This window comes from Lepus europaeus, chromosome 11 (genome assembly GCF_033115175.1).
Source record: "Lepus europaeus isolate LE1 chromosome 11, mLepTim1.pri, whole genome shotgun sequence".
NCBI lineage: Eukaryota > Metazoa > Chordata > Mammalia > Lagomorpha > Leporidae > Lepus > Lepus europaeus.
In genome coordinates, this window is record NC_084837.1 from 4,454,937 (window position 1) to 4,480,933 (window position 25,997).

Genomic DNA, 25,997 nt, shown 5'->3' on the forward strand with positions numbered 1-25,997 from the left:
GATTCCCAGAGGAAGCTCCTAGCTTCCTGTCTTATGATTGGCCCACCTCTCCAGCCTTTGTAGCCATTTGGGGAGTAAACAAGTGGATGGAAGATATTCTCCCCCCTCCCTCCCCCTCCCCCATTCCCCCTCCTCTCCCTCCCCCTTCCCTCCCTCCCTCCCCCTCCTCTCCCTCCCCCCTCATCCTCTCCCCTCCCCCCCTCCTGTGTGTGTGTGTGTGTGTGTGTAACTCTGCCTTTGGAAAAAAATACTTTGTAAAAATATCGAAAATGTTCATATGGATGGATGTAGAATGATGTCTTTGAGCATATTTGGGCTATAATATATAGAAAGTTTAATATTTAAACTACAAAATTGAGGCTATTTTCCATGTTTCACACTTGTGGTTGTGTTTTGAAAGTACCTAATTGCTAGTAGAGAAAGCATCTAATAATTACTTGTGTTCTATGTGGAGTCACCTAAGGTGTCAATTTAATGGCCATAAGTGCAACTCTGGAGATGATTAACAAGTGTTTTATGAAGTATTAGAAGTACAAGATGACATAACAGTGCATTCTTATGAAAAATAGCTCTGCTGTGGTGGACTTGTACACAGATACTGCTAGGAAATCAACTAAAATATGAATACCATGGATAATCATTTTTCATGTGTCCTAAAACATTCAGATAAGCAACATGAACACATTTCTTGTGGTTTAAAATTTTCACTAAAAATTTGCAAATGCAACAAATTTTTGTTTTGAAAAGTTTGTGTATGAATATAAAAATGAAGTGACACCATAGATCGAACAACAAAATTAAAACGAAGTTGTCACTTGGTAAATATTTCCAAAATTATATAATTTTATTACTTTCATCCTTAAAAGTATGTACTCCAGATGATGGATTATTCTGCTATCCTAGACATAGTGGGCGTCGTTAGGCTGTGGATATCGAGTACTCAAAACGTCAAGCTCGTTCAAAAGTAAAAGAAGCTTGTGAGAATCATTTATAATTTTGCTACTAATACATGCTTTCTTTACAACCAGGACCTGAATGTTTCATAAGGAAAAGAAATCAGACGACTGAAATAGGAAGTTTTTAATGAAATTAAGGCACATGGACATTTGGATCATTTTCCAAGAGATGGTTTTGACCTATACTCAATGCTGCTAAAAAGAGGAAGCCACTTTTGCCCTTTGGGTCAAATTCCCCAGTGCTTTCAAATGTTCCTTTATAAACAGGAATACTTCTGTGGCAGACAGAGATTGTTTGTCATGATCGTGCCCAGTAATAGATGTTGGTAGATTACCGAGCATGAATTAGGCTTGTCTGGCCACATATCTAATTTTTAGTGCAAACTGCTAGAAGAGTTAGAGTAACAAAGGAAAAGGGATTTAAAAGTAGGGTAAAAAATACAAATGTGTTACACGTTTCTGTTGCAGAGGAAACAGTGAGGTTGAACAGCAGGGCAGACCAGATGGTGAGAGGATTCCAGCCATCCCAGGACCTTCACTGCCGAGGGGTGGCACTGGTGTCTTCTAACCCTGCCCTTCTGTGGTCTGCTTCACACTAGCTCCATACATACGGGTACACACAAGAAGGGAAGTTTTTGCTTTTTGTCATTTCTGCCATATTGGTGTTTGCTTTTATCAGCAGTCCTTATCAGGGGTCGGTGGGTGCACCTGCACTCCATCCATGGCTCGTTTGATGGAGCAGAGAAGTCAGCGTGAAAATGATTGTTTTTTCATGTGTAGCGCAGAGGTTACTGCAGGAGTTTCCTCCTAAATTTAGAGGTATTTGCTCAATAATTTGGTACATTTCTAGCCCAAGTAAAATTCTAGGTAGGAAGGACATTTTCTGTTAGATATGTTTTAGATTTAATGTATTACTCCATTGACCCAGAGAGGCAGGAATTAAGAAGACACTGGCTCAATCCCAATTACAGCAAAATTCAGAAGAGTAATAGAACAAAGCATTAGAATGCAAGAAATTGCGTGAAAACACCACGCCAGTATTTAGGGTATCTTTTTTTCCTCTAATAGTTGAGTAATTTCTGAATTACTTGTATAACATCAGCTACCTAGCGTGAGAAAACATTTAACTTTTAGATAAGCAAAATAAGGGCAATATTCTTAGAAAGCTGATTTCCATTTTACATGAAGAATTGGGAGACTGAGGAAGATGAAGCTTGTATGTGCTTCTAATTTCACAAGGAAATCACTGCCTATTGTTGATAGGTGATGGATAATCACTAGGTTCATGTAGCCCCCATCAGTATATGTGAGGGTCTTCAAAAAGTTCAAGGAAAATGCGTGCTATTAAACTAGGGATTTTGAAGATGTTTTACACCAAAATTATCTTTTAATTCCATTTTCCATGTACTTTTTGAAGTCCCTTTTGAGTATTTGGTGACCCTGCAGCCCGTCTTCAGCTGATGGCTGTGTGTCTGAGGTGGTTAGCCAAAGGATGACTGAAACATTCATCAGGCTTGCAGTGTGTCTAGAGCAGGGTTAAGGTGCAGGCCCGAGAGCATTCTGTGTCTCCACCATGCTGTGTCATCGCTGAAGGGCTGTAGTAGGAGAGGGTGGGGAGAGCATACAGTCAGCTATGCGAGGACTGAATATCTGAATTAGGGGGCAGGGGTAATGTGATTCTCCTAGGGATGCAACAACCACCACAGGAGAAGATGTCCCTGGTTTTGTGGGGCTTCCACCACACAATTCGTGCTACTGAGGTCCCAGCTGACTTGCACCCTGTGAGAGGGAGCATCTGAATCAGCAAATGGAGACATTTGGGGGATCAATAAACATTTAAGGTTTTTTTTAAATAGTTTTTTAGAATTGCTCACAATGATAAGAACCATGTTATGCTATGGTTGATCCTGTCTACAGCAGGTGGATAAGTGAGAACGGAGTTGAATCTTGCTCTTATGTTTCCTAGGAGTCTGAGAAAAAGGGGTTTATTGAAAGAATCTACATGGTACAAGATATTGTTTCAACTGTCCAGAACATCTTGGAGGAAGTAGCTTGTTTTGGAGAAAGAATTAAAAAGTAAGTTCTGATTGTGTGATGTGTTCAAAGCAGACCTACCGCAAGAACAGAGTGGGGAGGAAGTGGGATCAGAAAGCATAAAAACGAAAAAAAAAAGAAGCAAGGGTGTTGGGCAAGGCCACTTTGACTGTGGTTGGTGTGTGCTTTGTGCCCACCAGCTTCACGGTTGGGCGGTGCCTCAGAACAGAGGGGCCATATGGCTCCGTTTACACCACTTGTCCTAGCATCATTATTAATCGTGCCCCCTTTGCTCTTGAATATGCCTGCATGGCTGATAAATTATCTATGAAAAAATAGGTGACCTTACTCAGAAATAAGAAGGGAAGCAAATACGTTCTAAAGGAGCCATTTGCATCCCAAACTCAAACCATGATAAATGTCTTCAGTAATGTTTTTTCCTCAATTCTCCAAAGATTGTTATGTAACTAGCAACATTATAGAAGGATAGATGTGAAGTTAATTTACCATGTACATGAATGTCTTGGGACAGGGGTTGACAAACTTCCTCTGTAATGATCCGGAGAGTAAATATTTTCAGCTTTGTGAGCCATATGCTCTCTGTCACATCTTCTCAACTCTGTTGCTTAAGTGTAAAAACAGTCACAGTTGAAATGTAAGTGAATGTGTGTGATATGTGTTGCAATAAAACTTTATTTACAAAAACAAGTGGCACGCTGGATTTGACTCAAATCCAGTGCATAATTTGTGTTCCCTACCTTAGGACACAGGCGCTGAATTCTCTCAGAGTCCTATTGAAAAGACCCTGGGATTCATATTGTTTGTTTTGTTTTATATGTTTTGAACTGCGCCTAATTTGGTTTTCATTTAGTACTGGCAGATAGACATGGTTTTACATTTTTCCCTGGAATTATAAGTGTTTCTCTTTATCCTTTTAACCTAGAATTGTGTCATCTGTGTTTTTTCCAAGAAGTAGCTCTTAGGCCGGCACCGTGGCTCAACAGGCTCATCCTCTGCCTTGCGGCGCCGGCACACCGGGTTCTAGTTCTGGTCGGGGCACCGGATTCTGTCCCGGTTGCCCCTCTTCCAGGCCAGCTCTCTGCTGTGGCCAGGGAGTGTAGTGGAGGATGGCCCAAGTGCTTGGGCCCTGCATCCCATGGGAAACCAGGATAAGCACCTGGCTCCTGCCTTTGGATCAGTGTGGTGCGGTGGCCATTGGAGGGTGAACCAACAGCAAAGGAAGACCTTTCTCTGTCTCTCTCTCTCTCATTGTCCACTCTGTCAAAAAAAAAAAAAAAAGTAGCTCTTAGGCTTGTCTTATTTGTCATGTCTTACAGATCATTGTAGTTCCTTTATGTTAAAGAAGAATATTTGGGAATCTAACAGGTAAAGAAGAGTTTAAAACAAGTGCTAAAAGCCAAATAAAATTTTTCTGTGGCAAAATGTAATGAGAACCCATAAGCATGATTAACATCAGCAAACAGAAGTCATTAATATGCAACTTTGTATCAATACTAATCTTAGCTTCATCTCCAGTGAAATTGCCCAAGTGTCCATTTATTGCCAGAATATTACGTGTCTGTTTTATTTAAGAAATAGGCTGGGGCAGGCATTGTGACAGAACAGATTAAACTGTCACTTGCAATGCCCACATCTTGTATTGCAGTGCCTGGGATTGATTCAGACCTCTGCTTCCAACATAGCTCTCTGTTAATGTATCCTGGGAGGCAGCAGGTGATGGCTCGAGTGGTTGGATGTCTACCTCCAATGGGGAGACCCAGATGGAGTTCCAGGCTCCTGGTTTTGGTTTGGCCCAGCCCTGGCTTTTGCATGCATTTATGTGAACCAATGAATAGAAGATATTTCTGTCCCTCCCCTTTAAAAAAGTGAGATGTAAATGAATACATAAACATTAGGGAAAAAGAGATACAGGTTATAAGCTTTGTTTAAGCAAATTTCATGACTTTTTATTGAATTTATCCAGTTATTTCTATAATATCAAGAAAAAGAACAGAGGCTGGCATTGTGGCATAGAGGGTAAAGCTTCCATGCCAGTACCCCATATGGGCACTGGTTCATACCCTGGCTCCTCCACTTCCAGTCAGCTCCCTGCTAATGGCCTGGGAAAGGCAGTGGAATATGACCTATGTGCTTGGACCCTGCCACCCGTGTGGAATAACCTGGATGAAACTCTTGGCTCCTGAGCCTGGCCCAGGCTGTTGCAGGAGTGAACCAGCAGATGAAATCTCTCTCTTCTCTGAAACTCTGATTTTGAAATAAATAAATCGATCTTTTTTTAAAAAAGAACATATTGATTTTTTTTAAAGATTTATTTCATTTATTTGAAAGGCAGAGTGACAAAGAGGGAGACACATACACCCACTGAGACAGAGATGTCTTCCACCTGCTGGTTCACTCCCCACATGGCTCCAGTGACTGGAGGCTGGATCAGACTGAAGTCAGGAACCTGGGGTCCCATGTACTTGGCAGGGAACTTGGGCCTTCTTCCACTGCTTTCCCAAGAGCACTAGCGGGGAGCCAGACCAGAAGCCCTGACACTCCAACATGGGATTCCAGCGTCACAGTTGCGACTGAACCCTCCGTGCTCCAATGCTGGTCCCTTATCTACTTTATCCTTTTAGGTTTCATTGAAATGGAAAAGTGACTCCTTAATTTGCCCTCAGAAGTGTTTACAGCATATCTGGCCGTGGGAAGGTGACACGAGGAGAGCATTGTAGTTCTTCATGTATCCGATTATCAGTTGTTGAATTTGGCTCTGGTGTGACCTGGGAACGTGAAAGCCTCTGTAGTCACATCGGCAGCACCTGCTACGGAGGGCCAGCCGGGCCTGTGGCGGGCCAGCCGGGCCTGTGGCGGGCCAGCCGGGCCTGTGGCGCACTAGCCGGGCCTGTGGCGCACTAGCCGGGCCTGTGGCGCACTAGCCGGGCCTGTGGCGGGCCAGCCGGGCCTGTGGCGCGCTAGCCGGGCCTGTGGCGGGCCAGCCGGGCCTGTGGCGCACTAGCCGGGCCTGTGGCGGGCTAGCCGGGCCTGTGGCGGGCCAGCCGGGCCTGTGGCGGGCCAGCCGGGCCTGTGGCGCACTAGCCGGGCCTGTGGCGGGCTAGCCGGGCCTGTGGCGGGCCAGCCGGGCCTGTGGCGGGCCTGGTACAGCAGCGCCTCCTTGGAGGAGATTCTGAACAGGGCGGTACTCAATCATTCCACAGCCCTGTGGAGTAAGGATTGTTAGTGTCTCCATGTCACAGATGGGGAAGCAAACGCACAAGGGGATTAACTCTGGAGCCAAGGTCAGAAAGCTAGTATGCTTGGGTTTGAACCTGTCCTGACTACACCATCAGGCCATTAGCCTCTAGGAATTTGTCTTTTGAATAAGAGAAAAAAAAATAGGCTCTGAGAATTCAGGAACACCTGTGCAAGATAGGATGCCGGGGGATTGCTGAATGGTAGAGGAGAGGCTGAGGGGAAATCTAAAGCAAAAACGTATCTGCGTCTCTGAGGACAGGATGGGATAGCTGGGTGAAGAGCTGACAAAGCCAGGCCTCAGTAGGTGGGAGCCCCTGTGTGTGGAAGTGGAGGGTGCAGGGATGACCGTGGCAATGCCCGGAGATGAGGCACATGCTGCAGGCCCTCGAGCCGGTAGGAGGAGGAGGAGGAGATGTGGAGCTGGGGCAAGACCAAGGAAGAAAGATCATGTGTGGTAAAACTGTCTTCCTGCGTGTCTCTGAGAGACAAACGTGGCTGTTGTGCGCTTGCCAGTGCTAAAGGAAATGTGTGTGTTGAGAACAGAGGGCAGATGGATCTAAACAGGCCCCCAGCCCCACAGCTCTTCTGAGGGGCAGCTGTGCCCAGCACAGCTGTGGTGGCCGCGGCTCAGACATGCATTCAGCCCATGAACAGAGCACTGTTCAGCCCAGCTGTGACACAGGAAGGCTCATGAGGCTCAACTCCTATTAATTCTTTGGCCATTCATTATTACAGTGACCTTAGAGTCCCTGCTGGGCATTCAAGTGGGATGTCATGTCTAACTCTGTTGGAATTTCATTGTAATTCAGTGTTTAAGACCCAGTAAAACTTTTATCCAACTTTTAGCAACTGGCAGATAAATAGACTTACATGAAACGGAGAGCAAGGCTTCCTTGATCCAGGATGGAAGGACCCAGGTGGTGTTGCACTTACGCAGAGTGAACTCTATTTCCTCTTCCCTATTCTTCTCTGTCTTCTCTAATATCATGCGAATTCAAATACCTGTATACATGAGGCTAAAACATTCATGCAACCTGCAGCATTTCTGTTACCCTAGACTGTAGCCAGGAGGGGTCTGAAGCACCATATGTGTTGCGTGTTCTATCATTATGGAGTGATGGCTTCAACCTCTGTATATCCTTCAGTGGTTAGGAAGATCTCCAAGGATGAGATCATGAGGTTCAGGTAGACCTAGAAAGACAGGAAATTTATTCTTGCAGAGGGTTCAGAGTAGCACGTAGAAGGCACACGCCTAAGGAGGAAGACTGTCCTGGCTAGGAAGTGGTGTTGAGAAAACAGGTTAAGTATAGTGGAATCACAAGGAGGCCGTGGAGAAGGCTAGACTGATGCATCATGTGTGTCACTGGTTGTTCCGTGTCAAGAGGGACACAGTGTGATGGCTAGAGAGGCCAGAGGCCAGGTGTGATGGGAACCTTCACCAGCCAGTATGTGAATCAAGCAGGTGAGAAGGACAAAGTCTTGCAAGGACAGTCTACAGGACTGATCTGTTGTTTTTCTTTCCATGGGAAGAATAGTCAAAGGAGTTCATTTGTCCAGCCCTAAGAAATAAGGGAAGTAATGAACACACTGACACAGAAGTCGGCATCAGAGGGGCCACCAGTAGGGACGGGAACCAGAAGGTAGCTGCACCCATTGGATCGCAGAAGGTCACAATCATTTCTGTTACATGCTTTGATGTTGACAAGGTAACATTCTTCCATGGTGGGGGATTCCTTGAGCTTCACTAAGTAAGTTAGCTCATTTATTTCATAACTGCCCACGTTAGGGATATGAGTATTCTTCTTAGGATTTAGGTTGCTCCCAAGTCAGAAACACTGGAAAAAACCTACGCAGAAATACTACACATTATTTGATGCCAAGCTGGGAAAAGCTTTGACTTAATGTTCCTCCGAGTGGTTCATGGAAGATCAGCAGTGCAGTATTCTTCCTGATAAATGGAAACAATACCCTGGAAGCTTGAGTGCTGGCTTATCATTACTAGTGTCCTGGAGTTAAGTCCTCAGGAATCTAAGCAGGGATTTCTGGATGAAGTAACACAAGTCTTCCTTCATTTCCCAAAGTGCTGAGATAGCGCTGAGTAACAGGGGCTCTTTTTTTTTAAGAAAACTTTTATTTAGTAAATATGAATTTTGAAATTACGTTAATTTGGATTATAGTGATTCCACCCCCCCATAACCACCCTCCCACCCGCAAACCATCCCATCTCCTACTCCGTCTCCCATCCCATTCTTAAGATTCATTTTCAATTATCTTTATATACAGAAGACCAACTTAGTATATACTAAGTAAAGATTTCAACAGTTTGCACCCACACAGAAACACACAGTATAAAGTACTGTTTGAATGCTAGTTTTACTGTTAATTCTCATTGTACAACACATTAAGGACAGAGATCCTTCATGGGGAGTAAGAGCCAAATTTAAGCCAAATTTCTGAGTTCAGGCCCTGGTTCTGCCATCTATCCTGGGACTAAATCATCTTGGGAGACTCATTTAATTTTCATGCCATAGAGTCTCACCTGTAGAACTGGAATACTAATTCCCACCTTATAACATTTTTAAGAGAATTAAATGAATGCATCCATATAAAATCTTTATACCAGTTGACATATAGTAATCACTTAAAATATTGAATATTTTTAGGAAATTTCCTTATCTTTCTTCTTTCTTCCTCTCTGTCATAAACATTCCTCTTTGAAAAATATTTTAACACTACGATTGTGGGTTCCTGGAAGAAAATGCCTCAGTCATTGACAGTGGAAGAGTATCTGGCATGCAATACCATGTCTAGCTTCCAGAATATAAGTACACATGGCATTCCACATGTGTGTGTGCACACACGCGCCTTTAGGACTAAGAGAATTGGTGTCTTGAGAAGTTTTAAACTTTTATCTATTTTGTGTTGATTTTAGTAAATGCTAAGATGTATGGGATGAAAGCATTAGTTTTTGGGATGTATCCATTTGTTCTAGCATCATTCATTGACATTGTGTTCACTGGGGAGATTGATCTATGGTTTTATGTTTTATTTTGTATGAAAAGCCTCTGTGTCAGGGCAATGCTGGCTTATACAATGAGTTTGGTAGTTTTCCTCCTGCCCCCCTTTTTTCTGTTTTTAATTAATTTGTATCTCATAAATACAACATTAGGAACATAGTAATTCTTCCCACTGCACCAGCCCTCCCACCCACTGCCCCTCTTCTTCCTCTTTTGTTTAGTCCAAGAAAGAAAAAGAAACAAAAAAATAAAGAATGGAATAAAACTAAAAGAACTGCTCCTCAACAGCCTAGACAAGCACTATTCTATTGTTCTTGCTTCTTGAAGGTGATTTTGCTTTTTTTCCCTTTCTCTTTATTTATTTGAAAGAGTTATGTGGAGAGAGGGTGGGCTTCCATATGCTGGTTCACTCCCTAATTTGCCTCAACGGCCAGAGCTGTGCTGATCTGAAGCCAAGAGCTCCCTCCAGGTCTTCCCATGTGGGTACAGGGGCCCAAGGACTTATACTGCTTTCCCAGGCCATAGCAGAGAGCTGGTTTGGAAGTGGAGCTGCCAGGATTTGAACTGGTGTCCATATGGAATGCCAGCACTGCAGGCGGTGGCTTTACCCACTACACTACAGTGCTGGCCCCTCCTCTTCCTCCTTTCACTTGCTTCCTCCCCCTTCTTTACTTTTAGAAACTTAGTTGTCTTTAAAGAACCACCCAAAGATGATACATCTCTTGTGAACTCTTGGACATACTTTAACTTATGAAACATAGAATTATCCTCCATTTAATACCCTAAATGGGAGTGATTCTTGAGAACAAGTTTTACTCTTAGGTCTCATGATACAACTCTTTGGGGACAGAGGTACTGCATGGGAAGTTGGTGCACAGTGACTCTTGTTTATTTAACAAGTAACACTCTTATGTTTGACATAAGTGATCATCCAAGGCTTTTTTTTTTTTTTTTTTTTTTGACAGGCAGAGTGGACAGTGAGAGAGAGAGACAGAGAGAAAGGTCTTCCTTTTGCCGTTGGTTCACCCTCCAATGGCCGCCGCGGTAGTGCGCTGCGGCCGGCGCACCGTGCTGTTCCGATGGCAGGAGCCAGGTGCTTATCCTGGTCTCCCATGGGGTGCAGAGCCCAAACACTTGGGCCATCCTCCACTGCACTCCCTGGCCACAGCAGAGAGCTGTCCTGGAAGAGGGGCAACCGGGACAGGATCGGTGCCCCGACCGGGACTAGAACCTGGTGTGCCGGCGCCGCAAGGCAGAGGATTAGCCTGTTGAGCCACGGCGCCGGCCTGTTTTTTTTTTTTTTTTGACAGGCAGAGTGGATAGAGAGGGAGACAGAGAGAAAGGTCTTCCTTTTTGCCGTTGGTTCACCCTCCAATGGCCACTGCGGCCGGCGTATTGCACTGATCCGAAGCTAGGAGCCAGGTGCTTCTCCTGGTCTCCCATGCGAGTGCAGGGCCCAAGCACTTGGGCCATCCTCCACTGCCTTCCCAGGCCATAGCAGAGAGCTGGCCTGGAAAAGGGGCAATAGAGACAGAATCCGGGGCCCCATCCAGGACTAGAACCTGGTGTGCCGGTGCCGCAAGGCGGAGGATTAGCCTGTTAAGCCACAGTGCTGGCCTCCATCCAAGGCTCTTGATATGAGCTGCCTTGGCTATGGAAACCTTTTGGATCCACTGGCTCAACAAAGCCTTAAGCAAAGTGGAAGTTCTTGCCTCCCTTCAGAGAAAAATACGTCATTTTTTGGTGGCCAGTTCTTTCCACTGGGGTCTTACCCACAGGGATTCCTTATTTAGGATCTGTTTTTTTCCAGAGAGTCTTGGCTTTCCATTCCTGAGAATGTTTAAGAATAGTCTGAGTTGAAGTGATGTTAATTCTTCTTGAAAATTAAATAGAACTGATCCATGAAGTCATCCAGTCCTAGGATTGTTGGGAGACGTTTTATTACTGATTACATAGTATTAATTACTTATTGGCCTGTTTCCCCTGTCTTGTTTGTTTTTATAGGTTGTATGTGTGATGAAGTTAATCTAATCTCCTAGGTTTTTCAATTTATTTCTGTACATTTGTTCATAAATGTCTATTATAATACTGCACTTTTCATCTGACTTTATTTGCATCTTTTCATTTTTTCTTCATTAGTTTAGCTAAAAGTTTGTCAATTTTGTTTCTTTTCAAATAGCCAAATCCTAATTTCACTGATTTTTTATTGTTTTCTTAGGCAATTTTATTTATTTATGGCATGATCTGTTATTTATCTCCTTTTACTAATTTTGAGTTTGATGTATTATTGCTTTCAGTTGTTTGAGATAATCCATCAATTGTTTAATATCTTTGTATTTTTCTGATGTAGGCACTTATTGCTATACACACCTCTTAATACTAATTGTAGTTTCTCATTTAGTTTTACTAAATTCAAGTTTTGATTTCTTCAGCAACCCATCATTCATTCAGGAGTTCATTGTTCATTCTCTATGTAATTGCGTAATTCCTAAAGTTTCTTTCTGTAGTGGGTTTCTAGTTTCATTATGTTGATGTCAGAATATAGATGACATTTTTTATTTGTGGACACTTGAGACTTGTTTTCTGATCTAATTTGCAGTCTATTTTAGAGAGTATCTACAGGTTCTCATGAAAAAATGTAGATTCTGCAACTTCTGTATGAAATGTTCTCTAAAAGTCTCTTAGGTCAGTTTGCTCTGTCCTTGGTTGAACTCCAATATTCTTCTGCTTGTATCAGTGATCTCTCCATTGATACCAGTTGAATGTTGAAGTTCCTCATTATTAATGTAGTGGAGTCTATATCTCCTTCTAGATCTAGTTAGTATTCCTTTTAAAAACAAGGTGCTACAGCATTAGGTCCATGTAGTTTTACAATCGTGTCATTGTTTCATTGATTTCTTGATCATTACATCATGTTTCTTTGTACAGTTTTGTTTTCTTAAAGTATATTTTGTCTTATATTAATGGAGCCCAAAAGCAAGTAGGAATAGTTAAATTTGCATGGAACATATTTTTCTTAGCCTGTAATTTTCAGGCTGTGTGTTTCTATTAGGGAAGTGGGTTTCTTATAAGCAGCAAATCATTGGAACTTGTTGATTTTTGTCCATTCAGCCAGTATCTTTTAATTGGGAAATGTAGTCCATTTACAATTAATATTATTTGTGATAAGACTCGCTCCCATCATTAAAAAAAAAACTCCCTGCTTATTTTGAATATGCATTCTTCTTTTCTAGGTGGGTAATATACTTTCATATATCTTCATAATAGTTGTTCTCTTCCTTTTTCTTGCGTGCATTGAACCCCTTAAGCATCTTTTGTAATGCTGCTCTCTTGGTGGTGAATCCCTTATGTTTTCCCTTGTCTTGGAAATTATTTGCTTATTCATTTATGTAGGACAGTTTTTTTGGGTAAGGTATGGTTGGCTGGCAGGTTCTTTTCTTTCAGAAATTGGAATCTATTTTTTTTTTTTTCTGTTCCATCCTGACAAGATTTCTATTGAAAAACTTGGTATTAGTCTTCTGGGGATCTGTTAGAGGTGACTTGACAATTTTCTGTTGAAGATTTTAGAATTATCTCTTATGTTGTACTTTTGAGTTTGAATATAATGTCTAGCCATGAAGATGTTTTCTGGTCCACTTAGGGTCCTTAGGGTCTTTTGTACGTGGATGTCCTTATTGTTTTCTGGTTTAGTGATGTTTTTAGCTATTGTCTCATTGAAGAGGTTTTCTATGCCTTTAGTCTTCTCCCTTGAGGATTCCAAAAACTAATTTTTTATTAGAATTCTGATTTAATTCAGCTGTCTGGCATTTCATAACTCTTTCTTTAGTAACAGCCTTTAAATTATTGTGTTCAGAGGTATCATGTTGTCTTGTTCCTACATGCCTCTGTGTGTCTGCATTGATATTTGTCTTTCTAATTACTTTTCTCCATCAGTTTTTAAGAACTGCTTTGGTGGTAAAATGCCGTTTCTGAAGATAGGCATTCAGGTTTGGTTCAGTAATCTACTCTGGCTGTAATTCCAGTTGGACATCACAGTGCAGTATCCTCATATTTCATGTCACCACTGTTTATGGTAGGGTAACAGGAGTCAGAGGCATTCCTGGGAGCCAGTGGGCTGGCTGAGATTCCATACCAGGTGAGGTACAGTCTCACTCTTCCACTTCGGAGGGCCTGGAGTCATGAGACCTGTGCTAGGAGTGAGTTTGGTTACACTTTTATTATAAATGCTGTACACATTGATTATAAAAATCAAACCAAGCGCACAAAACACAAAGCTTCCCATGATGCACTGTACCACTACCCACCCTCTCCTTATTCCATTGTACTTAGCCGTGAGTTACCATCTGGAGTACATCTTTTAGATGGTTTTAATGTAGTGTGTGTGTTTTACATATGCACATTTAATAACTATCATATATATATATATATATATGTTTTTGATTTCTGAAGATATTTCTGGTATATCTAGCTTTCTGCCTGCATACTGGGGATAGGAGTGGGGTTGCATGTATATTAATTTTGTGCTCTCATAGAATTCTAAGACTGTGGAATTACAGTATATGATACAATGTCGTCTTTTACTAGATATTTTCAGATACTTAGGTACTAGAAATGATCCTGAGTCAGATATTCATTCACAGCCTCTTTGTCCTTGGGTCAGGATGGCTGCAGGTTAATCTCCTGGCCATATGGAGCAGTTGTGGAGTCCCTATAACGTTTCAGCACGTACTGTGAAAGTTGCCCCATCTGTACTACTACAGGTTCTGCTGTGGAAGACAGTGATGGTATGGGTCGCCATATATGTAGAAATTCAGCATAGCATAAAGGTAGTGTGGTAAAGAAGGGAGTTAGCCATTGTGCAGTTGGTGGTATCACAGCGATGGAGTGGAAGAGGTCTTTTGTCAGCCTGGCTAAATCTAAAAATCAAGACAGAAAACCAATGATAAATTTATGCAAAAATGTATGTTTTTTTTTACTAAAAAAATTTGCAAAGCAACAAACTGGAAAAAGTGGTATAACAATATTAGAAAGGACTTTCACTATCCAGAGATGTACTGTAAACCACTAAGGAAAAAGTCAAGCAAAACAGCCCGAGGGAAAATCAACAGATAGTAACTTCTCTCTGAGACTTTACAATGCATTGGAACCGAACTACTTAAATGCACATTCCTATGTAATTCTAGCCAAATCTATTATATAGTTTTCATTCTCATTTGGTAGAGAGGAAATCATATTTATAATTGATTAGATCTATTTCCTGAAGTTATGGAGAGTAACTCAGAGACAGAGTCTGGACCAGGATCCAAGTCAGTTTGCTTATAATCCAATTTTCTTGAGCACTTTCTTAAATATTAGTCCAAGGCAAGGAAATAAGCTGGAAATCCTTGAAAAATCTAAATGACCAGTGAGTATACTAAAAGCTGTTCAAATTTACTTACTAATTAAGGAAATGAGAAATTAAATATACATATATATATATATCATTCAACCTCTCAACAGGCAGAGATTAAAGTATTGATAATAGTCATAACAAGATAAATGAAGTCTTCTTACACTGTTGATGGAATTCATTATATAAGTTGGACAGTTGCTCTCAGCCTTAATTTGCTCACCTGTCAAATGGGGATAATGTTGATTTGGCAAAAGAGATGAATTTTATGAAAGATGTTAGTTTGATGTCAGGCACATATTAAATGTTGAATAACTGTTACACACTTAACCCATCACAATGCCTGTTCTTGCCTTGCTCACACACAAAAGTTATCTAATTCACTTTTCTGCACTCCTAGCACCACAGATAAATGTGTCTGTGAGAATGAAGACCAGTAAGAAGAAATACTTGAGATACCTGTGAGTCTTCAGCAGGGGTTGGATTTCTAAGAGAGCAGAAGAATTGCCACAGGACATGCAATTCCACATCCCCGGTTCTAGATCACCACAAGTTTAAGCAAGCAATAGATACAACAAAAGGAGACAGCAGCTCCTTTAAAATAATAGGTGGTAAAATCATGTGTGTTGTCCATAATTGGTGGAGTGATGGTTTATAGCCAAATGTTCCTTCATCCAATTCCAGGCATCGTTATACTCCTGGAGTAAATGGGCCTGAAAGTTATAAAAAAGGTTATAAGAAAGCACGCAAACTCCAAACACTTTAATAATGTCTTCCTTTGCCCAAACACTTTCTAGCAATGATGCATTTTTTGAGGGAGAAATGCAGACTTGGGATCCTTTAGTTTTGAGGATCCTCATGCCCAGAGTCAGCGTGGTGACTGGGAATCTTCTCTCAGAACCTGTGGTTCCAGGAGGGCCGTAGGCAGCATCCTGACAAGTCGAGTCGCGCGAGTCGCTGGTTTTGTGGCTGTCTCCTCAACAGTGTTTCCTTATCCTTAGAACCCATGGCCTCTGATCTCTAAAGCTGCAAAGTGCCTTTTCTAGTAGATGTTTTCATTTATGTAATACTGAACAGGAGAAGGACTGCAGGTGGTGGTCGGGCGCCGGAGGAAATGACATGTGTGTGGTTTCTCTGCAGCACGTTTAACTGGACGGTCCCGTTCCTCTCGCTGCTGGCCTGTCTGCTGCTGCTGGTAGCCACCGTCGCTTTGTACTTCATTCCGCTGCGGTACATCATTTTAATCTGGGGTAAGTTCAGCGTGGTCTTTTTGCTAGCAGTCGATTTCAGGTAAGAACCAATTACTCATTTTAAAGTACGGCCATAAACTTTAAGTGTGCTCTTGTTGGCAATTAAGCCCGAGATTAAGGAAAGCATTTGGGGAGCAAAACTTCCAGGACCTCCCTGAAAAAGGCCAGTTTCATGAATGAACAGCACAGATATTTATAGGCCCCTTGCATAATTGCGATCAAATAAAAATGTGATTGTGCGTGCCATTCCCCTTTGGGTTTTCCTAGTCATAAATCCCCTTGAATAATATATTGCTGCAACCTAGCAACTTTCCAGAAACCGTGTTGTTCTAGCAGGGAGCAAACACCTGCATCTCACCCTTTCTATTATGTAAAAGTAAACTTGGCCACTGCCAGGTTGCTCCTGACACTTCATCTCTCCTGGAGGGAAAAATAACCTAAACCCATATTTAAGTCCACAAGCAGTGGGGAGGCAGGAGGAGACATTCTGTGACTTCCTAACTGGTGCCTGAGAGGAAAGGAAGCAATTACTTACCAGGGGGAAATGGTGTGTCTGTATGAAATTCAGCTGCGTTTAAAAAGTGGAAACAAAAAATCGCAAACCTGAAATAAATTTTATGACTTGATTTAATGCTCAAGCCACCAACTGGACCAAATGCAAGCAGCTTTGTGAATATTTGTGTCTGTGAGTGGGTGGGCTCCTGGTTGATGCAAGGAGAGTGCTCTGTAGTCATAACTGGGAGAAGCAGGCAGACCTGCTGCTGTGGCTGCTCCACCATCGCAGCTTCCACGGATCGCCCCGTGTTAGGATGGCGGAGACAGCCGGCAAGAGTGCAGACTGTGCTGGGACGCAGTCATCTTCAAACAAACTGAGAACCTGCACATGCTAGATTAAAGCTACCAGAACCATGAAATGTACAGGCTTTAAAGGCAGAGCCTGCTGACAAGGAAGGCCAAATGTAGGCATTGAAAAGTGGGAAAAAGATTAATTCATAAAACTAGAGAAGCAGGAGTGGGTGTTTGGCCTGCCCGTTAAGAAGCCTGTGGGCACACCCACACTCACCAGTGCCTGCGTTTGCGTTCTGGCTCTGCTGTTTATCTTAGCATCCTGCTAATGCACACGCCTGGAGGAAGCAGGATATGGCTCAAGGACTTGGGTTCCTATCACCCGTGAGAGACCTGCAATGAATTCTAAGCTCTCAGCTATGGCCTGGCCTAGTGCCAGTTGCTGTAGGCATTTGGGCAGGGGAGCAGTGGCTGGAAGACCTGTTTTTCCTTTCCCTCGCCTTTTTTCTGTTTCTCTACCTCTCAAATAAATAGAGAAGTAGACTGACTTTGAGAGTGTATAATCCAATAATTCTCTGTTTTTTAGGAGGTGGAAGTCCTATATGAATAAGCCTCTCTCTTTGAGGCAAGTCCAGGAAAAGCAAAAAGATCTGTGAAACCTCACTTCAGGGGTCTCTCTTAATACTTCTCACTCTCGTGGGCATGTCTTCTCAAATCCAGCCTTCACTGTACTTTGCAGATTTTTTTTTTTCAGTTTGCAACCCTCCTAGGCATTGGCCCTAAGGAAACACGATGGGGCTCTTCAGGGACTATAGTTTAAGAAATATCTCTGAATACCTTATGTACTGAAAGCCATGTGTGTGGACACTTTAATTGTTCTAATTTTTAGTTTTCACACAGTACTGTTATTTGACCCTAACAAGAATGTGATCCAAGATTACAGTCACTGGGGTGCTCTGTTCTTTTCAACTCCATGTAGGATGCATGACATGGCCATGACTCCTTGATGTCTTCATCAGTCCAGTGCCCACTGGATTTGTTCCTATGCATTTTTCCATCCACAAAGAAGTCTGGCTAATCATGTATTTACTCTTCAGTTCAGCAAGTCCCACTCCTTATCCTATCTATCCAAATAGCATTGACTTCTAATCTTACCCTCCGAGATCTTGGCAGATTCCCAACAGCACCTACTCAATGAAACATTGCTCTTTTTCTATCTCAGTTTATGGATGCAATTATTAAATGGCATGGAGTTTATTGTGCTCTCCTGGGCTGCATTTGCCCTATGAGCTTTATGCTCTGTATAAAATCCTCAGAGTTCCAACCACTGGTTCTTTAGTTTTGTGTTCTAGACAGCAGCTCATAGTCTACTGCTGAGCTTCCCAGTCAGAAGCCTTGATGGTGAACATGTGATTCCTTGCTGCCTCTCATCATATAGACACCTGTCATGGCATTCTGGAACATATTCTGCAACCAACGGGGACTTAGCCTTTGCCAAGACAAGTCAGCTGTTAGTAGTATGGGCCTAGCACATTCTTTTTACCATCTGCAAAGGTATTCTCTTACAGAGGGTAAATTTCTATGTCTTAACAAACAGGAGGAACACTAGACATTTAATGAACAGAGACTTTCTTATTGTGAGTTATTTTCATTGAGCCCTAAGAATCATGAGCAAGATCCTAAAGCTTTAATCAGTATTTAATATTTTGTTTATTCCCCCTTTATTTTCATATACCAAAGGCAGTTCTATTCAACTTTTTGTTTGCTAAGTCACTTGAAAATAATTTGCAGACTTTATCATATTCTAATGAATTCTCTTAAAATGAAGACATTCTTGCATATAACTTCAGTAGAGTCATGGTGTCCAAGATGTTTAATATTTGATACATTATAGTATCAGCTCATTAAGTATTAGCTATAGTTTAGTGAGATTTTGAAAATAATTACCTTTTCTAGGAAGTTACTATAAATGAATATGAACTCTTAATTTTGTGTTATGTACATAGCAACAATGATAAATTAATATTAGTTGTAATACTTGGCTTTAGATTTTTTTGGAAGCAATGATAAATTCTTATTCATTATAATCAGATCATCTGCAAATAATTTAGTTTTCATATTTTCCTGCATACTTTTTAAAAATTTTTTCATCAGAAACCTTTTATTCAAGGTACACAAACTTCACGCATTTCATAAATACAAATGATAGTAATTCTTCCTGCTGTACCCACCCTCCCAGCCCCACTCCCACCCTTCTTCCATTTCCTTCTCCTATTCGCATTCTTGCTTTTTACTAAGCTCTATTTCAATTAACTTTACTTAGTGCAGAGTTAATCTTTTCTGTATAAATAGTTCAACATGTAGTGTGGAGAAAAAAAAAACTTTCTCAACAGCTTTTGGATTTCTCTTGTTTTCTTCTATGACCCACTGTTCATTCAGGAGCATGTTGTTCAGTCTCCATGTGTTTGCATATGTTCGAGAGACTCTTGTTGTTGATTTCCAGCTTTATTCCATTGTGGACAGAGATGGTGCATGGTATGATTTCAATTTTGAATCTGCTGAGACTTACTTTATGGCCTAGCATTGGTCTATCCTAGAGAAAGTTCCACACATTGCTGAGAAGAATGTATTTTGCAACTGTAGACTGAAAAGTTCTATAGATATCCGTTAAACATTTGGTCTATAGTGTTGATTACCTGTTGTTTCCTTGATGATTTTCTGTCTGATTGAGCTATTGTTGAAAGTGGGGTATTGAAGTTCCCCATTACTATTGTATGGGAGTCTGTCCCATTTCATTTAAATAGCTAGATGCCCTGTAATTAGGTGCATATATATTTATTATAGTCACATCTTCCTGTTGAATTGATCCCTTAATCATTGCAGAGTTCCCTTCTTTGTCTCTTAACAGCTCTCTTGTTAAAGTCTATTTTGTCTGATGTTAGGATGGCTATACCAGCTCTTTTTTGGTTTCTGTTGGCGTGGAATATCTTTTTCTATCTTTCAGTCTATCTTTGCTGCCTACAAGAAACACATCTCACCAACAAACAGCTGGGTTTTGGTTTTTAATCCATTTAGCCAGTCTGTATGTTTTAATAGGAGAGTTGAGGCCACTGACATTCAAGGTGATAAGTAACAACTTGGCCCTGCCATTTTTCCATAAATACCCCTATTGTTTACTTTGGATTTCCTTTGTAGTTTTACTGGGACATTTTTCTGCCTTCACCTTCTTTCATAGTGATGACTATGTTTCTGTGTGTAGTGCATCATTAAGCAACTGTAGGGGTTTTATCCCTTGGGAGAAAGTACTTATATACTGAAGTAGTATGTTTGTACAATGTTTTTTTTTTTTTTTTCAAATATCAGTGTCATTTGAGATAAGCACATGAAAATAGCCTCATTTCATAGTTGACATGGGAAATATTGTGGACTCACCAAATTCATTTTACACTTCAAAAAGTTCATGGAAACTAGAATTTAAAGATAGTGGAAAAGTTTTTTGAAATTCCTTGAGGAACAATGGTTTTTGCTAGTTACTACTTTCTGAATTCTTTAGTGGAGGGTTAAGATTGTGATTATAAAATAAAGTGTCATTATAAAAATTAAAACGAGAAGGGATGGAAGGAACATAGGCAGGAGGGGACAATATGGTGGGAAGTATCATTATGTTCTAAGATCTGTATACATGACATACATGTAATTTGTTCACCTTATATAAAATTTAAAATATTTAAAAATCTTCAAAGAAATTAAAGCTTCACTCATAACACACGTTTCCCATGAATCTTTAAGAGACACTTTCGTTGCTATGTAGCCCTGTAATTACTAATGTAGCTAAAGATAGATACTCGGTCTTTAGTGAGAACTTAGAAATATTCTATCAGTGAATGGGTTTGCAAGCTTAACATGTGTGCTCTACAGAGACCACTTTTGTTAGTCCCAACACCTCTTCTGTGTGGGAATGTGACTTTTGAAATTTTCTTCAGGAAACATCATCCAGAGTAGTTCCTCCACTTGCCTGATGGACGTTTTCCAGGTATATGTGAATTTCCCCATTAAATTTTAACCCTTTAGCAAAAGTGAACTTCACTTTCCTTAAACATAGGATAGCACAGTGGCTCTTACATGGAAAGCACCTGGGGTTGGGTAAAGGAGCAAGCAAGTATCCTCCACTCACCTCTACCATGGTTCTGCAGTTGGAGCTTATAGGCCAAGTCACATCTGAATGGTAGAATTTCTAGAGGTTATTTGGAAGTGGGTACACACATGCAGTTTTTCATATCTCTTGACTTTGTCCAAGTAATTCTGTTTTGTGGTTTACTGGAGGACTTGTGCCACTCCACTGCTCTATTCAATCCGTGAGCTGAAAAATTAAATGATAGTCTTTCTCAACTGTTATCCCTTAGGATTTAGACCCTACTTGGTTTTCATTCCCCCACCCCACCCTGACACTCTCCCTGGTGCAGGTATACCTTCTCTGTATTGGTTCTTTTTAAAAGAATCTGAAGTGATGTATAGCATGCTGTGGGATGAAGCCACACTTCCAAATGTATGTGTGTGATCAAATGTCTACTCATATGAAACCCTTTCTCCTTTGTCTTCTTAGCTTGTGCACATCTATAGAAGCGATGGTACCTTCTACATTGTTGTGGAATTTGTTTCCAGAACCTTCTACCTACATTGTACAGCATGATCCTGCCATCAATACAGGAAACGATATAGGATAGGTCTTTGTTATTCAAACTTTAATATGAAAAAATGTGAGGTTCAGGAGGATGGAGTTGCCTGAAATCACACAGATAATACATAGGAATCCAGAACTAGGGCCTGGGTATTCCTGCACCATGACCCTTGCTATCTTGCCCCAGTGTCCCTTAAAGATGACCAAGGAGTCTCTGTTCTCCTTTCGACACCTGGACTCACACAATAGATAACGTGGTGGGATTACTGAAATGTCTGAGCCAGAGGCACGTTAAGAACTAAGGTGTGCTTCTGAAGCATGGATCTGATTGCCTTATAATTTTTATCCCACGTTTTTCAAATGCAGACAGTCTCCATTTATTGTGGGCCACTTCTGCCCTGGTTGGTGCATTTGTGCTACTGTGCAGGTTTATAATCTTCTCAGCGACCATGCATGCAGTGTTTTGATCGGCTCTGATATTATCCCTGCCTTGCTGTTCATTGTAAAGGCTCCAGATGCGCACACTGTATATAATTAACAATAGAAGATATATCTTTTCTCAATACGTCTTTGTCTCCCTTCATCATTTTGCCTTGTCTGTTTTCTTTTGCCAAAAAGCCCATGCTACAATTAAATGTCTTTAGAATAACACAGTGAGAGTATTTTAGTTTAAAGGAACGCTGGGGGAAATTTTAGCTAGAAACATGAAGCTTGCTGTGGGGGTGGAGGGAAGAAAGGCAGAGAGCAGCTTTGACTCCAGGGAAAGGGGATCATTTGCTAAACCTTCCCCAGCCCAACCACCAAGCTGCCATTTACTCATGAACAATGGCCGGCTCCCATTTGCAAAGCAGATGTAAATCTGACCCTCCAAAGAAATGCCTAGAGGTTGGCATTGTGTCAGGTACAATGCCATGCAGGAAGTCCAGTCTGTAGATGAAAGCAAAGTAACATTTAATGAAGGAAGAAAAACCTGAAGCCTTTTGTATGTTGGAGACTGTTGAACTTGGCTTCTGCGTAGGAGCCATTCAGAGCACAAGGAAGCTCGGAATCCATTCAGCCTCATTGGGACTGACAGGCCTTCAGACGGGATCCTTGTTAAACAAGCACCCCGTGGCAAAGCTTCAGAAGGCCACCTAGTCTTTCTGCTTCTAAACCCCAACATGAAAAAAGGGTTGACATTTGGTGAAAAGACTCCAGCTTTAAAGCTCTGGATCCAGGCGACGCAGCTTCAAGGAGCAGCGTGGAAGGCACAAGGTGGATGAGAGGAAGTCCCCTTTAAAGGGGAGACTATGGGCAGAGTGTGTTCTGGGCCTGCCCACGAGCTCAAGGAGCAGGCCCCAGAGACGGAGGCTCTGCAGTCTATCCACATCTTAATGGTTGAAGCCCCTCCTAATCGTCGACATCTCTGTTCTAAATTAGCACGGACTCTGTCGCCCAGACAAACCCACACACCAGCCTTGTGGTCCATAAATGAAGCTAGCAACCATAGTAAGATAATTTTCCAATAATAACTTTTCACAGTTTCCTGTAGCTTCACAGTGCAATCAACATGTCAAGTTCTGTTCTGCAGCAAGAGAAGAGAAACCTGTGAAAATGAGCTGGAGGTGGGGGGAGAGAGACGGCGGGCGGCAGTTTCTCTGTAACAACAAAAACTGCCACCCTCTGCCTCCCGCAGCTCTGTTTGGTCCAGAGGCTCCAAGCAGGGGCTTGTTGGGGCTAATGAAGGCCTTTCCCCCTCTGGGGCCTTTGTTTTCATAGCAGAGGAGGCTGTTAACCAGCGTATTCCAAAAAAGCCAATGCACCCCCCTCCCAGTTTTAGGGTGTGTTTCTGCCACCATGCTGCTGAAGTTGTAATGGGATTTTCACAGCTGACGAAGGCAGTCCCTTTTCCATAGTCCCGCTCCTTCCTTCAGGAAAAAGTGCTTGTGAATGATTCCACATGACAGCAACCTGCACAGGACTTGAGGTCCAGGAATTGTTTTCACACTAATTTTTACTTGTGAATATCCCCATCTCCTAGTCAGGCAAGTTTTTAAAGAAAGACATGAAGAGATAGATAATAAAGAAATATCTGCTCTTGTATTTTTCAGGCATAAACAAGTTTACTAAGAAGCTTCGAAATCCCTATTCCATCGACAATAATGAGCTACTAGACTTCCTCTCCAGGGTACCGTCTGATGTTCAAAAGGTATGTAATGAACGGTCACCACAAGCTGGGACCCCTTCCCCTACGTCTGGCCAGCCCCAGAGACACAGGAGCATGAGGCTGGGTGTATGTGTGAATAATTGAGATAAGGAATCAGAAAATCCCTAGAGGCCTGGTTTGACAGGAGGCAGCCGGAAAACCCTTGTCCAAAGCAGGAGATGATTGGGGAAAATTATCCTGAAAAAGAGCTACTTAAGAATGGTCTGGAACTCACACTGTGTGGCTGCCGTGCACCAGTGTTTGGCCCCTTTCTGATTGCTCGCCTCCCTGAAGAGGGTAAGATTGGCTCAGTGAGAGGAATCACATGGGAACCAAAGCGGGGGAGCGCTGCTCATTTTCTTCCTCTTCCGAGTGGCAAGCATCCTAGGGGCAGCAGGTGCCGAGAGAATTATTATTTTTGTTTTTGTTTGCCCTGATTATCTCCTGGGCCTTTGCCTCTATCCCCTGGCTTCTGAAGACTTAGGGAGGCTGAGGGCAGTGCCCCCGTGCACTGTAATACGCCAAGTGGCAGAGACGGCATGACATCATTTGAGAGCAATCGGAAGTATTATTCACAGGTAATGGTCACTTAGAGCAGCAGTGTCCTGTTTCTGTGGATACACAGAGATTAACAAGGCAACAATACAGAGAGTCCTTCAGACCAGCATGGTCCAGGCCCCTGTGGACCTGCCTGCCCATAAACCCAGAGGATGGAGGGCAGGCAGTGATGTTTTTAATGAACAATAGAGAGCACCAAATAGGTGATGGAGAGACCATAGCATGCAATATCACGATGATCAAAGACACAACCCCTTATTATCTGTATCTCCAACCAAGTATCAGTTTTCCTCTTTGGGCCACTGTAATGTAATGAGTTCCCAACAGCTGCAGGAGAGCAGAGACATGACACAAAGATCTTCAGGTCCCCCCCCCCCCAGTACCCCACATTCTAGAGATTAAAATGAGCTCTGTGGTGCATATTTATTTATGATATAATGAACTACAGAAAAACATTCTAGGAAGATGAATTTGTACCACATAATTAAAAAATAGTAACTGCCCCTGTTTGTTTCACACTGAAGATTGGCAAGTATGCCATCCTCTGCTTCCCTAGGGGCCATCATGAAACACTGGAAGGAAAGTGTACTTTTCCCACCTATCTGTTTTTGACAAAGTGTAACCTAACTTATGCGATTGGCCATCACGTCCTTGGCGAGTTGCACACACATGCTGAAAGAAGTGAGCACATGTGGTCTGCAACATGATACTTTAAATACTATGACCATTCCACCTCCGCCTACCCAAGCCCACACAGCAAAGCAATGCTTTTGCAATGTACCATCACTGGGGTCGCAATGTGAGTTCTCGCTGTATCCAAAAATAGGATGCAGCCTCCCAAGGATTGTCTGTGTACCATCCCGGCCCCAGCACTCAGAGTAGTCATCCGATTGGAGTTGGCATGAACACAAAGAGACACCACGAGAGAGCTGGAGGAAGAGGTACAGGATGCTAGGAAGATCCTCCATGCATCTCCACAGGCGCCTTCTAATAGAGCGAGGACAGTTTGCCTCTGGGGACTCCCTGAGTGTTCGTGTTTATCACAGATGTTTTAGCTGTCATGTTGCAAATGAAATTAATTTCTAGGAGAAACCTAGTCTGGAATCCAGGATCAATTTCAGCCTTTTTTTTTCTCCTCTCGGAAAGTTACATATAGTTACTTTGCCCTGACGTTTTTTCAATGTTTTAGTTACTTTTAAATGAATAACTCTCAATAAGTTGCTGTATCATATACTAAGATAAACATTCCCATGAGGCAGTTATTAAGCTTACTTATGGTTGAAAACTGGCACATGCAAAAAGATCTTCTAGCAGTGCCCAGAGCAGGTAGAAAGCCGGGCACCTTATTAGGAAAATCTGCTTTTAATATTTTGGTTTCAAGAAATGATGCATGACTTCTCAAATCCTTCCTGCAATTAATCCCTCCCTGTTCCTGTGTTTAGAGAATGATTCATTACCTTTGAACCTTCCTTCCTTTGCCTGGGTTCGTCCTTGGGGAGCCATTAACACACACTGTGGTGAGCTAGGGTTACTAACTGCCAGCATCGCGTCTGTCTGTTTTCACAGGTGCAGTACGCAGAATTGAGACCCTGTGGTAACCACAGCCCCGTTCGGAAGAAGCGCAGTGCTCTCTAGGACGCACACCCATGTGGACGCCAGCACCCAGTGCCATGTGTGGCTAAGTGGACTAATGTGATAGCTGTTCCAGTGGTGTCCAGGAATGCATGGTGTGTGTAGCCTTCTGTCTTTACCTACACAGATGCACACATATCTCCACGAGCTGGTGTCCTACTTGCAATGCAGGGTGATCCTAGGACTGTGAAAAGACTAATGTCCATTCTGAAATGGAAGGGAAATCAAGGCTGGCATGTGTCTCAACACCCTAC

The 25,997-nt window shown here is 42.2% G+C and overlaps 1 protein-coding gene across 4 annotated transcripts in view; it reads left to right on the plus strand.

Moving 5' to 3' along the window:
• MCTP2 (multiple C2 and transmembrane domain containing 2) overlaps positions 1–25,746 on the plus strand; it is a 179,245-nt gene extending 153,499 nt beyond the window's left edge. For all 4 annotated transcript variants that reach the window (XM_062204541.1, XM_062204542.1, XM_062204543.1 and 1 more), the window contains 4 exons: positions 2,923–3,032; positions 15,795–15,904; positions 23,459–23,556; positions 25,678–25,746. In XM_062204541.1, coding sequence (XP_062060525.1) covers positions 2,923–3,032; positions 15,795–15,904; positions 23,459–23,556; positions 25,678–25,746 — 387 coding nt within the window. The remainder of the gene's footprint in view (positions 1–2,922; positions 3,033–15,794; positions 15,905–23,458; positions 23,557–25,677) is intronic.
• The last annotated feature ends 251 nt before the right edge of the window (positions 25,747–25,997 follow it).